The sequence below is a fragment of the Marmota marmota genome, unplaced genomic scaffold (assembly GCF_001458135.2).
Source record: "Marmota marmota marmota unplaced genomic scaffold, marMar, whole genome shotgun sequence".
NCBI lineage: Eukaryota > Metazoa > Chordata > Mammalia > Rodentia > Sciuridae > Marmota > Marmota marmota.
The window spans coordinates 61,303,383-61,319,344 of record NW_025999842.1 but is presented as its reverse complement, the minus strand read 5'-3'; the positions used below and the strand labels follow the sequence as shown (position 1 = coordinate 61,319,344).

At 37.6% G+C, this 15,962-nt stretch overlaps 1 protein-coding gene across 1 annotated transcript in view; it reads right to left on the bottom strand.

The window, feature by feature from the left end:
* The window catches only part of Grm1 (glutamate metabotropic receptor 1), a 265,709-nt gene that overhangs the window by 53,285 nt on the left and 196,462 nt on the right, over positions 1–15,962 (bottom strand). Inside the window, exons 4-5 of the mRNA XM_015502059.2 lie at positions 7,376–7,622; positions 2,543–2,711 (exon numbers count right to left, since the gene is read on the bottom strand). Of these exons, the coding sequence (XP_015357545.2) occupies positions 2,543–2,711; positions 7,376–7,622 (416 nt within the window). The remainder of the gene's footprint in view (positions 1–2,542; positions 2,712–7,375; positions 7,623–15,962) is intronic.

Genomic DNA, 15,962 nt, shown 5'->3' with positions numbered 1-15,962 from the left:
CCCCCCCCCCCCCCTTATCTCCTGAAATACTTTGTGGTTTCATAGACCGTTTCACAGTGGTTGTCCATGGAGCAGAATCAATGCTATATCCACACTGGAAAGGAGGCCTGAGTCAAACATGTGACACCCTTTGGGTCAGAGAAGTATAAGAGCTCAAACTTCTGCATACTCCTCTATATGTGGTGTCAGTTCTCAGATGTGCTGGTTTTGTTTTTCTCAACATCAAGAAAAGACGATACAACCAGAATCCATTAGTCTGGCATCTTATGGTAAAGGACAAGAAGTTTGGAGCTTCTGGATTTCAAAGGACGTACTTCTGCATACCACCAGATGGCCCCATGTGAAAGAATTCCAGAAGAAATGGCTGTTGAGGGAGAAACAGAGTTGTTTCTCATACACACTGGATTGGCTTAGGATCATTCTTAACACTGCAGAAACTCTTTGGTATAGATTAGAAACTAACAGTGAATCGCCTGATACTACACCAGCTATATAAGAACTCTTGGGTCAAATCTTCCCATAATCCACTCTGTTAGTCCATTTTTCTGTCGCTGAAACAAAATACTGGAGGCTGAATAATTTACAAAGAAAAGAGGTGTGTTTATCTCACAGTTTCAGAAGTGGGAGGTTCAAAATGGAATGGTTCTGTTTGGCTTCTAGTGAAGCCTCCGCTGGCTGCATCAAAACATGGAGGAGAAATAAAACGGGAACTGCTGGGTGCAGAAGGGGTCAAGCATGTGGGGTGTCCTCACTTCATAGCAATATACTCTCACAAGAACTAACACTCTGTGGACTGGCATAAATGTCTTCTAAGGGTGATGCCCCCAGTGACTTAATTACCATCCACTAAGCCCCAGATCTTCAAAATTCTACCACATTCTAACATCATCACATTGATGAACAAATTTCCAGCACAGGAATCTTTGGGGAACACACCCAAGCTATATCTAAACCCCAGAACCTATAAACTCGAAGATTAGCCATGGTCATGGCAGGAGCCCTTTAGCATTGCATCCTGAAACAGCACTAGAGTAGAGAATAATCTGATTGGCTAGTTGTCTTGATAATTGACAAATATTTTTATATAACTTCTGCAGAAAAGGTACAAGATATTTAAAACTAGGGTGATTTGTCTCAGAAACTTACTGCTTTCTTACAGTGGCTGGAGTCACTGAGAATTTGTCCACCAGGACAGCTCATGTCATTTGACAAGAACTGTTCCTGGTCCATAATCTTCCACCTTTTCTTGGAAGTTTAAATAAGACTTCTCCAGCATATACACCCAAAGTCATATACTACATGACTAGATCCTTGCCATCAGAACCTTATGCTTACTAAGGGCATCTCTTCTATAGACTCGTCCCTGCAAGGCAGAGATGACGTAGTGGCACTGTGGCTCTGTGAGGGTGCCAGAGCCTCACACACCATCTACTCCAGCTCCAGCTGTGCTGTGTGACATTTATGTGACAGTCTGTCTTCTCCCCAAGATGAATCACAGAAAATTAGAGATGGGAAAGACCTATTTGTTCAACTAATCCTCACTCCTGCCAGTTCACAATCCCTCCCTCTGCTCCATTTTTCTGTGCATCATCCACTTTGATTGAAATAGCATGGCATACAAAGAATGCTGCCCCAAACCTCATCACTGAGAATTCTCTCTAGCACACCAGATAATATATGTCTGCATTTACTCCAGCTTTCTTAATACGGTAAACTTATGGTTTACTTATTCTACTTCATCTCTTCCCACCCAAAGTCCTGGATACAATTAGAAAGTGGGGACTCTCTCTTGGTTAGAGAAAAAAAAAATCATTTCAGAAGAATCAAAGGACTTGATAGAGAAAAAGGAAGTGACATGCCAAGCTTCTTATGTTACCTCATTTCAACTTCTGTTATTTTAGTTTTGTGCTTATTTGACATTGCTCAGCTTTTGCCTTCTTTAACAATTGCTAGAACAATGACTAAGCATTATTATTGGCTTTTTTTCCCACATTTACTTCTGCTTAAAATTTTTTAATTTTAAAATGTTTAATTGACAAAATTGTGTATATTCAAAGTGAACCACATGATAATTCGATGCATCTATGCATCGTATGATGATTACCACAGTCAAATTAATTAATACATCCATCTGAACCATGCCATAGAGCCCCAGAACTTTATTCAGTCATAACTGGAACCATGACTCAGCAGCAATATTGGTTTTGACTTTGATTTTCACATTTACTTCCATTTCAAGTTTTAATTTGATTCTTTATCTCCTTGCTGCCTACAGTATATGTAAGTTCCCAGTTTATCAACATGATTAAAATAAAAGTGATTTAAATATTCTAAACTATTAGAATAGTTTACCTATTCCCTTTCCTAATACTTTCTTTGTTTTTCTATTTTATCTAAACACAGGAGTACAAGCCTGGCATACCCTTTCTGCATAGCCTTGTTTAAAAATTCCTTTTCTCTCAATAATGTTCCTTTTCCCTCAATAACGTCTCAGTGGTAGACCTCCTTGACAATACAGTCCAAGAAAGCAGAGGTGGCTCACCTTTATCTGACCCTTTAAACAAGGCTCACTGCACACAGACCGTACCATTCCACTCTTATTCATCTGGATTTTGTAATCATCGATGTTCAGCACTCCTTCATGCCAGGTTCCAACATGTACATAGTCATAGCGATTAGCTTCAGTGTACTGCAGATTCATGATATCATACCTACAGGGGAAAGAGCCTGTGAGTCTTGTAGGATATGGACATCATGTAGAAAACAAAGAAATATATTAAATATATTTTAATTGAAGACAGATAAAAGCTAGAATCACTGCACATCCTAACTCCAGCTACTGTAAACATTTTAGTTTATTTCTAATGTTTCTTCTGATTTTCCAGAATGGATCTGTGTATCATCAACAGTTGATAAGGAATATATTACTCTCATAAATGTCTTTCTGCTCATCCTCCAAAAAGGAATTCTATATGTATTGAGTTGATGATCTCCTTCAAATTATAATTCACTAAGTTAATCTTTGAACAAGTAACAATCCATAAGAATGTTAATAACTATATTTGGTTACTTATATTCCATTCCTTTTCACATTGAATATTAATAACTATATTTGGTTACTTATATTCCATTCCTTTTCATTACACTGGATAAAAAGAGGGTTGTTTTACCAAATTTGGAACCTTTTTTAGGCACTAATAGAACAAGAAAACTCAGAAAGGTATGTTTAATGAGTAAGGTTGTTAGGGATATGACCTCTTATGCATTGACATTTAAACTGATCTCTTCCCTGATCAGGACAAACATTTCTGGAACCTAATAACTGGTGTCAGTTACTTTAGTAAGTTTCAATGCTGAAATGCTTTGCAATGGCAAATCTACATTTAAGCTCCCCCCAGTAGTAATGATGCCACTGTATATCTTTTCTTTTCTTTTCATTTTTTAAGAAATCTTTACTGCAGCCAAAGCAGATTCTGAGGGCAAGGCCTCATCATTTCCTGCATGGAGAGCTGGAGAATTTTTCAATGCAATGAAAAGAACAGAGAACTTGATATCAGAATGTATGAGTTGGTGCTTCTCTAACATTTTAACCATAGGTTACACTACTTGGAAATGTCACTAACGTCTTTAAGCTTCATGGGTGTCTTGTGGGGATTTATGAACATAAGGCATGTACAAAACCACTTTATAGTTGGCACTAATGCACAGGTCCTATGGTTCCAATGTTTGTTGAAATTCTACCCCCATAGTGATGGGGTTAAGAGATGGGGCAGAGTCCTCATTAGCGAGATTAGTGTCTTTACAAAAGCCTTGCCCTGGTCCCCAAATAAAACTCCCTTCTCCATTCCACCACATAAAGACACAGTTAGAAGCTTTTGTCTATGATTCAGAGTGTGACACTTCACCAGACACCAAATCTCTTAGGGCCGTGATCTTGGACTTTCTGCCTCCAGACTTGTAAGCAATATTTTCTTTTGTTTATATGCCAACCCTCTATGATATTCTGTTATAACTGCCCAAATGGACTAAGATAATGTGCAAGGCAATATCACAGAATCATTCATATTTGCATTTCCATGGATACTCTAAAATACTTCAGTTCTTTCCATTAATATAAATAAACAAAACTGGAGAAGGCATTTGCATTGGCATAACCATTTGTCTCTCAGTCATTAAAAATTCTCTAGTATTCCTACATCTACTTTCCATGTTGATGTTCACTATAAGCAAACAAACTATAACTCATGTGGCCATGTGCCAACACTCTACGTCTGGCTTTCTCTTCCTAGCTCTGTAGTGGGATTCTTTTCTGTAGTACCTATGAGGAATCCTTCCTCTACTGGGCTACATAGAATACAGGTCATGGTATCTTGCTCTTGGTGCATGACCTAAGGAAATACATAACAGTTAACCAACTGATTTTCCTCTTTCTCATCTTCATTCCCCCATGTTGTTACCTGAGTCATCCTGGAATTATTTCTCTCTATACCTGACTCAGGCGCACGGTCTTTCTCAGCATTTCACTCAGGGATTCTACTACCCTGAAGCCTAAGTTGGCTTTCAAAGCCTATTTGCTGTATATGACCCCGTTTGTTATTGACTTTTCAATTTATTGACTTTTCTGCCTGTTCTCAATGTGTGAAAGCATCCTGTCATGCACAGGGTAGCTTGTGGCTTCTCCATGTTCAGATTCGGGCGATTCCTATAAGAGCTGTCTCCTGAAAGAAAGGAGCCCAGTGTACAGGAAGTGTCCCCTTGTGCAGTGAGCAAAGCTTACCAAGAGTGAGAAGAGAGACCAGTGCACCTGGAGCTCATCCTTCAATTTTGTGCTATTTTGGCTTCAGCAAGAGTTATTATGCCTCTTGTTACTGAAGCATGCCAGAATGTTCTTCAGAATAACTGAGTGGTATTTGAGTGGATATTAATTGTGAGTTCACACTCTTTCTGTGCTCAAAGGCACTAATCTGTACCTCTAATATCTTTCCATTTTAAGTTCACTATGGCTATAGAACCTACTGCAACTATTCTATGGAGTAGTTTTCTTTTCAATTTCATTAAATTGTTTTTGGTGTTTTATTTCATATTATGCCATGACACTTTCTTTGAACTTTCAATGAAGGCTTTGCTGCAATAGTAGAATAAGGTTTTTCTATAAGTCAGTTTCCTAAGACTTTTATTTCAACTTCTTTAGTTTTGCACTTTCATAGAGGAAATTAGTTCACACTTTATTCACATTTGGGGACCTCAAAATCCACAGTATTTTGGTACAAAAACACATTTTTTAAAAAGTTCCAAATGCTGGAGGGGTTCTGTGGGAAAATACTAAAAGATAACAAAAGGAAAATATTGACTTACAGAAAAGAGGCCTCCCTATGCTCTGTGTGTTAATAAAAGCTGCTCTTTGCTCTTAACCCCAGGGTTCCTTCCTGGCATGTTGGCCTTTATTTGGAATATGCTCATGCTGTAAATTGCATCTTCACAGCATCCTCTCATTGCATCCGGTTTATGTTGTGCAATGATTAACTAAAATAACTACAAGAGGGACCAGAGGCATGAGCAATGGTATGACGGGAGCTGGATGCAGAGGGAGGTGGTTGAAACAGGAACTGATCACAGATGAAGCTGACCAATTCCAAACAGGAGGAAATGATCCCTGAAAGGGGACCCAGGGGAAAGCTCATAATTTAAATATGTAATTATAGATGGAAGAGATACAAGCTAAAATTATGCACTACCTTTTGGATAAGTTTCAAAGAGAAAAAGGAGGAGGAAATTTGTATTTATGAAATGTAAAAAAATGTATCTGGCCCTGGGCTGGGCATATGCTTTCTTCTGGAATCATAAAGGAAGATTAGCATTGCAAATTTGACCCTGTACTGAGCCTCATTTCCAGTGGAAGGCAGGATTACAGTGGTGGGCTTAGCAAAGTAGGTGGTTCCTGTTCTGAATTTCAGACCTATTTGTTCTTCCTGGTATCACTTCCTAAGGTAATCAGCACTGTGAAGCTTTCCACATTCCCAAGCCCTGGATCATCTATCCTCAAGTTCTGATCAAAATCTGCTCCCACTTTTCTGGCAGCTTGGGGGGTGTCCTATAAATTCATTTTAATTGCTGACTGTGACATGTCACTTATCCTTCCTAGAGCAGTTGTATTTTAATAGAGAGATTCCACTTAGCCCCCACAAGGAACTCTCCAAATGTAAGAATTAAAGTTTACATGTAAAGAAGAGACATCTGGAGAAGGATTTGGGTTCACAGTACTTCCACAATGACATTAAGAAAGTTGCTAGAAGTTTTGCCTAATTTTACAATTAGCTTATAAACTCCAGAGCCAGACTACACTGCCTCCACCAATGGCCCTCTGTGTTACCTTAGGTGAGTTGCTTAGTTTCCTCCGACACTCAACTTTATCATCTGTCAGAGAAGGATAATGATAGACCTAAGGCAGTGAGAATTCATGATCTGATGTTCCATCTATGCAAACCATAAACTGAAAAGTAACAGGGCCTAGAAGATTATGAGCCTACTACATAGCAGCCAGGCTGAAGGCCTTTTTGCTTCTACTGCAGGTTTTACTTTTTCTCCTATTATTCTGATTATTCCTTTCCTAGGAAAATTTGTTTGAATGAACATAGCTACTCTTGATACTAACATCATTCACTAGGTACCAGTGACGTATGAGCAGACTGGTGATATCAAAGTGAGTGTTGTAGAATATACTGTATGTCAAAAGACTTTGGGGAATTATATAAGCATGTGCATGCACACACACATACACACACAAATTAAAGTTTAATTTTCCTCATCTCTCATTTGATTAATTTTTGAAAACCATTAGAGACTAAATCCCAGAAAAAATTATTTCCTTTCTTGTTCCAAGAAATATATTAACAATAACATAAGTAAGCCTGAGAAAAAGGAATGCATGTATCGGACTTGGATCTCTTCACATAGTAAGCTCCTTAAGTAGGTGTACTATTCACAATAGCACTGTGACCAATTAATTGATCAGATCAATGCTGGCTGGGTACAGGCAGTTCCTGGGGTGGTCTGCATGTCAGGTGTAAATCTCTTTAGTTTCTTAGGCTTCCAGGGAGGTTCCAGTCCTTCTGAGGGAAGGACCAAATGAGAGCTGGTTAGGGGGGTGGCACTGGCAAGATGCAATGTTCTTGGGGGGTTACTAGGAGGTATGTCAAAAGGCAGTGTGAACTTTGGTAGTTTCCATGTGATACTAGACCTACCTTTTCAGCTATCTTGTTGAATCTATCTTCATGACATTGAGAACCCACAGAATCAAATGGAGACCTAACTACCATCTAGGCAATGGGAAGGGTTAAAAAGTTATTCAGATCTGTCACAGAAAAGACTGCTTTACCTTCCAGGAGCATCTCCCTTCTCATCAAACCACACCTCCTCTCCAGACACGCCGATGAATGAGGACTTGATGAGGAAGTCCAGGAGTTTCCTGCCGTCAATGGGCTTCATGGCATCACAGAGTCCCACGTGGCCAGGGCAGAGGGCATGGTGCATGTTCTGTAGCCCATGTGCCATGGCATAGATGGCATTGATGACAAACCCCATCTTGCTGTCCTGGACATAGTTTTCTTCTAAGCTTTCATTGCCTGCAACAATAGAAACAGATCACTGCCGAGGTCACACTCATGAAGACCAGGTCTGTATGTGTATGTGTCAAGTGCTTCCAGGGCTTTCAGAGAAGGGAAACAGCAATGGCAGTGGCAAAGCCAAGGCCACCTGTGCAAACTTCATACTTTGGAGTGGCTTTGATGTATTCTACCTACAAAATGTTTCATGCAGTTCCATTTTCTGAACTCAATAATGGCTTTATGCAATATAGAACAAACTTCACAGAGGTAAAAATAAAGAAGTTTTCATGTATTATAAGCAAATCCTTAAAGAGCAAAGGAAATAACTTGAATTCGCTTTTGATTCACAGGAGCTTATATTAAAAGTCTCCTGTATCATGGTACTGTATCCTTTGTGACAACCTGCAATTCATGGTAATTCCTGCTTGGCATTATCTAACCCGATATTTCATTTGGTGATTTCACTATTTTTATCATCTCTAGGGCCACAAAGCCCCCGATTTAGAAGAACTAGGTAGTATGAATCTCTTCTATATGATTGACAATGCAGAAATATTTAAATCATATATTGCTATTAGATACCCAAGTAAAATATCTCTTGAGAGAGGAGTTGTACTACACATTCATGTTATCATTCAGCTTTTAACATATATATAATATATGTTATATAAAAAATATGAAATATACATATATATTTTAAATTTAAAAAGCACTGTGATTATCTCTACCCATGCTGCATGTGAATAAACATTTCTCAATTGCCAACCATTTCACAGGAAACCTATGGCTTCAGATCTAAACTCCATATTGGAAGTTTAAACTTTAGGACTTGCATATGGATGAGAAATTTGGAGACCATCTGGATTTGATGAAATAAAGGTAACAAGTTTTAGAAAACAAAATGGATTTGGAGCACACCACTGGCATAAAGCAGACTTTCTACTTAGTTCCAGATGTCTGCTTTTCTGCAGTGGCAACCTGAGTGTGTAGTGAAGGATCTAAGTGTTACGTTCCCAACGTCTAGTTCTAGAAAGTCAAAAGGCTCAGCTCTTTATGGGTGAAGAATGTGAGGCTCTCTCCTGTCAGATCCTCTTTGCTTCAGCCTAAAGAGTTCACTGGACACTAAGATTCTTGAGCTGAAGGCAATCAGAGGATTTTTAGGAAGTTGGAGAGCTTGGAGTCTTTAGAATGAAAGAGAAAAAGGTTTGCCCTTGATGTTGGGCTTCAGATAAAAATAGAAATTTCCAAAGAGTTCCATTTAAAGGCTAATTTATTTAGGTGTAATTGAAAATGTGACAATATATGTGTATCTATCCTAAGAATAATATACAGAATTCTCAGACCAGGTCGAAGGGGAAAGAGATTCAATTTAAACCCTCTTTCTAACTTTGCTTGATAAGACATTGCTAAAAGTATAATTTGCTAAAGTACAATATTTTCCAAATTGAAAGAAAATTTTCCAAGAGGAAATGAGGAGTAAGAGAAAAAGGGCATTTTAACATCAATACTTACAGAACAAACATGGAAAGTTATATAAGACAGAAAGAAAAGATCCTCATTAAAAAAATTACAACATCATCAAAATAGGGTAACTTCTGTCTGTCACCCAGAACCTGGGCCTTTAATGTTAAGTTTTCTTTCCCTCAATTTCCAATCTTAATAGGATAAGAAAAGTAAATTAGGGCCATTTTTCTGATAAGTTTTAAATAAGCCTTTATAGGTTACCCCAAGCCCCCATACACTGGAGCTAAATACTAAAGCTGCTAGAATCAAGAGACATTTCCAAGAGACAGAGACAGAGATAGGGAGGCACTCCAAAACCTTCAATGTTGCAGAAACTTAAATGATCTTAATTAATACTGAAAACACCCACCTGAATTTGGAGGTATTAAAATTAGCATCAGGATCAAATTGTAGGAAAATAAACACACATCTTGTACCAAATGGAAAATTATGTATTAGAGATAAACCTTATAGCCTCTGGACTTACTGTTCTTGTTTTAATAATTACTATTTAAGATTTATTATATAGAGATGAGCAATCATGTTGGTATTCCCAGTTCAAATGTCTTAATGCAGTGGCTGTCTTATGGATTCTTCATCCATCAGCACTAAGACAGTAACCTTCCTGGATCTCTGTGAGAACAGTGTTTTCTTTTTGATCCTTATTTAAGGTGATAATAAAGCTTACCCAAATTGAGTCACTTTTCAAAGTGAAAGTGAGTGTTAATAATGATATTTTTCCAGAACATAAACAAGGTGACCAAACAAGGCAAATTTGAGGAAACCAATACATGTCTCTTGAGCCATGTGCCCTCTAACTGTATCCACCTACTGATGCTGTAATGGGCAAGATTTATGCACAAATACATATTTATAAATAATATAATATTTTATTACTTTTAACCAATTTTTACATTTATCTAATTTTAATTGCAAGTATCTACAATAATTTTTGAGTGTCAGCTATCTATAATAATAAGAGAAATTGAACGTTCACTATTATCCTGTCAAATAAACATTAATTTTTACCATTTTAAAGACAAGGAAACAGTATGGTAGAACATGGGAACAAATGCCTTCTCAGTCCTTGTTCTTTCTGTTACACTCAGAGACTGCATGGTGCACATAGAAACCTACAGAGGAGGCACTCTTCTGATTGCAGAGGAAAAGACACTCGGCTGTACAACAGCACATTGGCCAAGTCAATTTGGGGACTTCTCCCTGGGATTGTTCCACATGGATTCAGCTGCCTCTCTGACCAGAAGTGTTGGCATCCATCCCTTGATAACAAATCGTGATGCAGAAGCTCATCCTGTCAGGTATTTGCAAGGTATTAGCTCATAAACTTTTCTAAAATAAACACAAACAGCTTTGTGTTTGTGACAATCTGAGGTGAGCACACATACTTCCTTACCCTGTCAATCCACTGGCTCTGCACATGACAAGGGAGATGACCACAGTTAAGAACTGTCTCTTCAGCTCTACCCCAATCTCATCCCTTTTGGTTCCAGTCTAAAGAGAGATCATTTGGAATCATGGGACATCCAATTGGAAAATCAATGGCCTTTATAGGACCATTTTCTTTGTCAAAGCAACTGTCTCAGATATGTTACAAGGACTCATTATCTGATAAACAAGATATATTACAGGGTTCCCTGTTTCCCACAAGAGCTTATGCTTTCATGATTAATGAATAGAAAATAAAAAACGAATAACGTTTCCACTTGGTAGGAAGGTGAAAACACTGATTCCCTGGGGTTTAGTGCCTTTTCATAACACTAGTCTCAGAGTTATTAGTGAGAAGGGAATTTCATGATTCATTTTCTGTGATGCGTTAACTATTTTAGACCACTAGGGTGTCATTAAACCATTACCTTTTCTAATATGCTAAATGGAACCAAATAATTGAGGTCGACTGTTTATTTGCTTTCAAAAGAATACCTGTCTAACTGCTTCACAATGGATTGTGAAAATAGCTACCTTGATTGCAAATAGTAATCTTGTTCTTATTGCAAAAGCATGACGACTTTAAATTGCTATCTGAGTGTAGCCGCACATGGAGCTCCCATAGAGGCAGGATTAGGCATTGTACCTTCTGAAAACAGGAATTTCATGGTGGTTGGGAGAAATGTATGTAATTCTATCCATCACCATTTAGGATGGTTATTCAGCAGAGTGTTATAGCAGAAGAAACTCTGGAGCAGGAACTTGAACTGATGAGAATCTTCCATATATAGTCTATCAACTATCTATTTTCAGCAAGCCATGGAACATGGGTAAGAGTCTCGACCTCCTCAGACCTTAGTTTCTTAACCAAAATAGCACAAATGGATTAAACTATCTTCCTGAAAGCCTCTTTCCCTTCAAGTTCAATGTGTTATTTCTCCAATCACACATTTACTGGTATATGCAGAGCCATTCACACACATTATCTTTTTTTTTAGTGCTCACAAAACCACATTATCATTTGACAAATGTGAAAATTAGAGTACAGAGAAGTCAAGTCACCTCAACATTCTTCATGAAGGAACTTACTGTGGAACACCTCATACCTCCCTCCTTATCTAACAAGGAGAGGAGTGACTTGCTTTTATTAGTGGATTAGAAAAAGAAATAAGACATGCTCAGCCCAACTGTTTCCTTCATTTGGAGCCAGGAACTTGACTCCAAGGTTCTGGCTGGTTCTCTGTTCTATAGTCAATGTGGGCTATACTAGTGGGCTAAGTTCAGCAGTACCAGTGACTAGATAGTTAGTCAACCCAATTCTGGGATAAAATATTCAAAAGTAATTTGTAGGCACATATCTTATCCATTAATCTATATTTCTATCCCATTTGATTTTTTGTTGGGGTTTTTCTTTCAACTTTTAATAACTTTTTCACTGAAATAAAACTCACTTAAAGTAAAGTGCAAAAATCTTTAGTGTACTGGTCAATAAACCTCCACATTTGTACACACCTATGTAACTTCCACAAAGTTAATAAATTTATCCTAGCACTGCTTCATAGTTTCCAGAGTTCAGATTCTAAGTGTTTGATTTTTCTGGTACTACCTCAATTTTAAATTTACAAAAAAAAATGTTTGTTTCTAGTACATAGAATACTATTGATATTCATATACCAGCTTCATATCCTTAAAGCATACTGAATTTACTTATTAATCTTTTTGTACATTCTTTTAAATATTCTATGTACATTAATACTTCTAACAAAATGATATTTAATCTCAACATATCTGCCCCTGGGTCCATTTATTTGGATCCAACTTTGGGAAGGAAATGCATTGGCTGGCCAACTAAAATCTCAATAGTTCTATAATCAAGTTCCCATGGCTATCAAGAACAGAGGCAAGCCAGGTGCAGTGGGGCATGCCTGTACTCCCAGTGGCTTGGGAGGCTGGGGCAGGAGGATCAGAAGTTCAAAATCAGCCTTAGCAATGGTGAGGCACTAAGCAACTCAGAGAGACCCTGTCTCTAAATAAAATACAAAATAGGGCTGGGGATGTGGCTCAGTGGTTGAGTGGCCCTGAGTTCAACCCTTAGTACCCAAAAAGATGAGCAGAGACACTGCTCATTCCCAGAGCTCTGTGCCTGCATGTTGCAACCTTGCCCAACAGGTGAAGCTGCACTGCAAATGGGACATGATATTTGTTAGCATAATGATCAGCTTGACATTTATCCTTTGCATGTGCCTCATGTTTTCCAAGTTGGAATGTCTAGATTTGAAAAAATATAGACTATAGATTGAAAGGAAATTTAACTCCAATAAAGTAACCTTGTTGATATTTGTACTTTCTCTTGGGTTAATAAAATCTCACCATTATGCATGCATGTCTAAGTAGTGTTACCTTTTCCAACCTAGACCCTTCAAAAGAAAAAAAATCCTTCTCATAATACAAGGAAGCATTTTGGGAAATATTGCTAAACATGATTCTTCCTAGAGAAAATATTTTTCTGATTTGGGGGTATTTGTAGCTCTCCACTGATTTATTTTATCTGATAGAATTACATATTCAATACAGAATTTGATATAATGTCATTCAGATCAAAATAGATATGTCTGTAATTACTTTATATTGTTAACTTATCAGGCAAAGAAAATGAAATTCACATTCCTTTAAATTGCCTGAGTATTAGATTTATTGAAGGAAGATTAATCAAGTCTTTTTTTTAATAATGACCTCCAGTGACTACAATGACCTCAATTTTGATTGAAGGTCTGGGCTGCTAAATTTTCTTCATGGTCTTTCCAGGGAGAATTTGCCATAAGATTCAGAACAGTTTAGTCTTGCCCATGTTCAAACATAGAATTTGTAATTTTTTTTCCTCTGATGTTATATTTTACTCTTTACCTAAAGGGTTTTCTCTGCTCACATCACAGAGAAATATGACCCTCCATTATTTTTGTTCAGCTTATTAAGATGTAAATTAAATTCTATGTAGGATGGAAAAGAAGAAAGGAGAATCGCTCAATTAAATATATGTTATTATCACTGTTATCAATAGTTGCATATCTATTGCTCAACCCCACCTGGTATTATCATATGTGAACAGTACAGATATTTTTCTAAGTATATCATCACCATCTATTGTTGAGAGAAAATCCCCCCCAGTTATGACAGAAATAGCAGGCTCCCTGCAAATTGATGATAATATATGGTAAGCCTCAATTTTCTGAAAATACAATTACATTTAGCTAATTCATATTTCAAAAGATTATGGTGCATTTGAAAAACAAGGACAATCACTGGTGTGTTGAAGTGATGCTGAGGATCAGTTATTAACAAACAGTGGAATCGTGGGGGCTCTTCGTTTCTCTAAAGAGAGAAAACAGGGCTTCTTGCTGTGTGCCTTTGCTTTTATTATCCATCTGTCACAAAACGGTGTCATGGAGTGATAAACTACTCCCCCTGGAGTAACTCATCTTTGTAGTTCTGCAACAGCAGTTGGCAGGTAATTGTAGAGATGGGGTATGTGACAGGAACCTGGTGGCTTTAGTGAGTATGGGAAGTGACTGTTGTTAAAATGGATCAGGAATCAGCTTCCTTCTCAACAACCTGCTGGGTCAGAATCCTTTACCAACCTGCAACTCTCAGCCTCTTCTGCACTCCAAGGGTCAGATCTGTGCTTAGAGCACCACCACTCATTCTTTATAGATGTTGGGAAGGAAGCTTTCTCTTAGGTAAGTGAGGGAGTTCAGTGGATTATTGCTGTAGGATCCTCTTTGAGTTCTGATCAATGCTTTGTTCTCTTCAAGTATCTCTAGTTACATGCTGCAGTGACAGGCTAATCCAATAACAGTAGATTTTGCAAAAAATATGAGAACTCTTTGTAAAAAACTCTACTTTTCTCTGATGTATTTCATTTAGGGTCTGACATATCATGTCTAATAACCAATACAGGGCCATGCTTATTAAAAAAAATACAACTTTAAGTTGCAGGGCATTAACATTGTAAATCCACTCTTGATCAAATGTTTTTTGTAAGAGTAGGATTTATTGAAGGATAGATACAGGAACAGAACTCTCGCAAAGCAAGAGTGGACCTGATAGCAGGTTTTCTCCCATGATTGGTTTTTTGATCAACAAAATACAATATTTACACTTCGACAAGATGCTTCACAATAAAAAACTTACTTTGGGACATACAAAATAGTTTCACATCCTTCAGACTTTTTCCTGGAATTTGTATGTCAGGTAGATGAAATAGGATCATAGAACAGAAGCTAGTATGCATATTCTGGACATAGTTTGGGGTTTAATAAAGGCCATATATTTACAACATTCCTGAATCACCTGGAAATGAGATATACTATGGCTTCTCATTTCAGATTCACTTCCACAGAGCACTGTCAGTTGATCATTTACATTGATCTTTTGTGTAAATTTATCCACCCAGCTAGATTAACACATTATTTTTCCAGGTATCACAACTGTAGGGGTTTCTTGAATGTCATGCTACTTTTTACGTGTTTTCTCTCAGCAGTAGCTCTTGAAAGAATAAGATTTGGAATCCTAAGGGCCTAATAAAAATTTATGTCTACTGAGAATTTAGTCAATATCTGTCACAGAAATTAAAAGAGTAGCTCCTAAGATTAATGTTGTCAAGAGCATACAGCTGCAGAGCTCTTAGCAGAATATACCAGTGAAACAAATGCAGGGTCTAGAGTCCATGCAGATCTGTTTGGATTTGTTAACCACTCAGCTCAGGCTGTGAGGGGAATATTTACAGAAATATTTACAGAAACAAGAAAGCTAAATATTCTATAATAAGAAGGATCACCTCACAAGGTCAAGGGACTGATCCAAACCTATTAAAATTACACTCAGGAATGGAATGCAAGCACTCTACCTTAGTTGGTAGAGTTGCTTCCCATGGGATATGTTAACATTTATGAAATCACTGCACATATGTATAACAAGGTTAAACAAATTATAAATAAATGGAAGATAGTATAAGCAAAGTTTATCAGCATTGGAATAGGAGGTTATAAATAAGCAAAAAGGGAAAGCCACAATGAATTTGGTGGTACTGGATGGAGCTTGGGATATCAATATGAATTTAAGTTCAATCTATGAAATCATAAATTTGTGTAGCAATGTTTACATGTGTGTTGGTAAACACATGTTTCCTAGTTCTGTCCAGTGAAGCAACAGTACCCTAAAGCCACCAATAGCCAGTCATTTTTTGAAACAAACCCTGCATTTATTTCACCAGTAGATTCTACTGAGAGCTCCTTGCCTAAAAATTGGTGAAATCTGAAGACCTTGTGTTTTAATTCCACTTTGAAAAAACTGATGGGGTGGGTCAGGACTCCTTGGGGGAAATAACCTGTTATAGAGAAAGGACAGCAAATA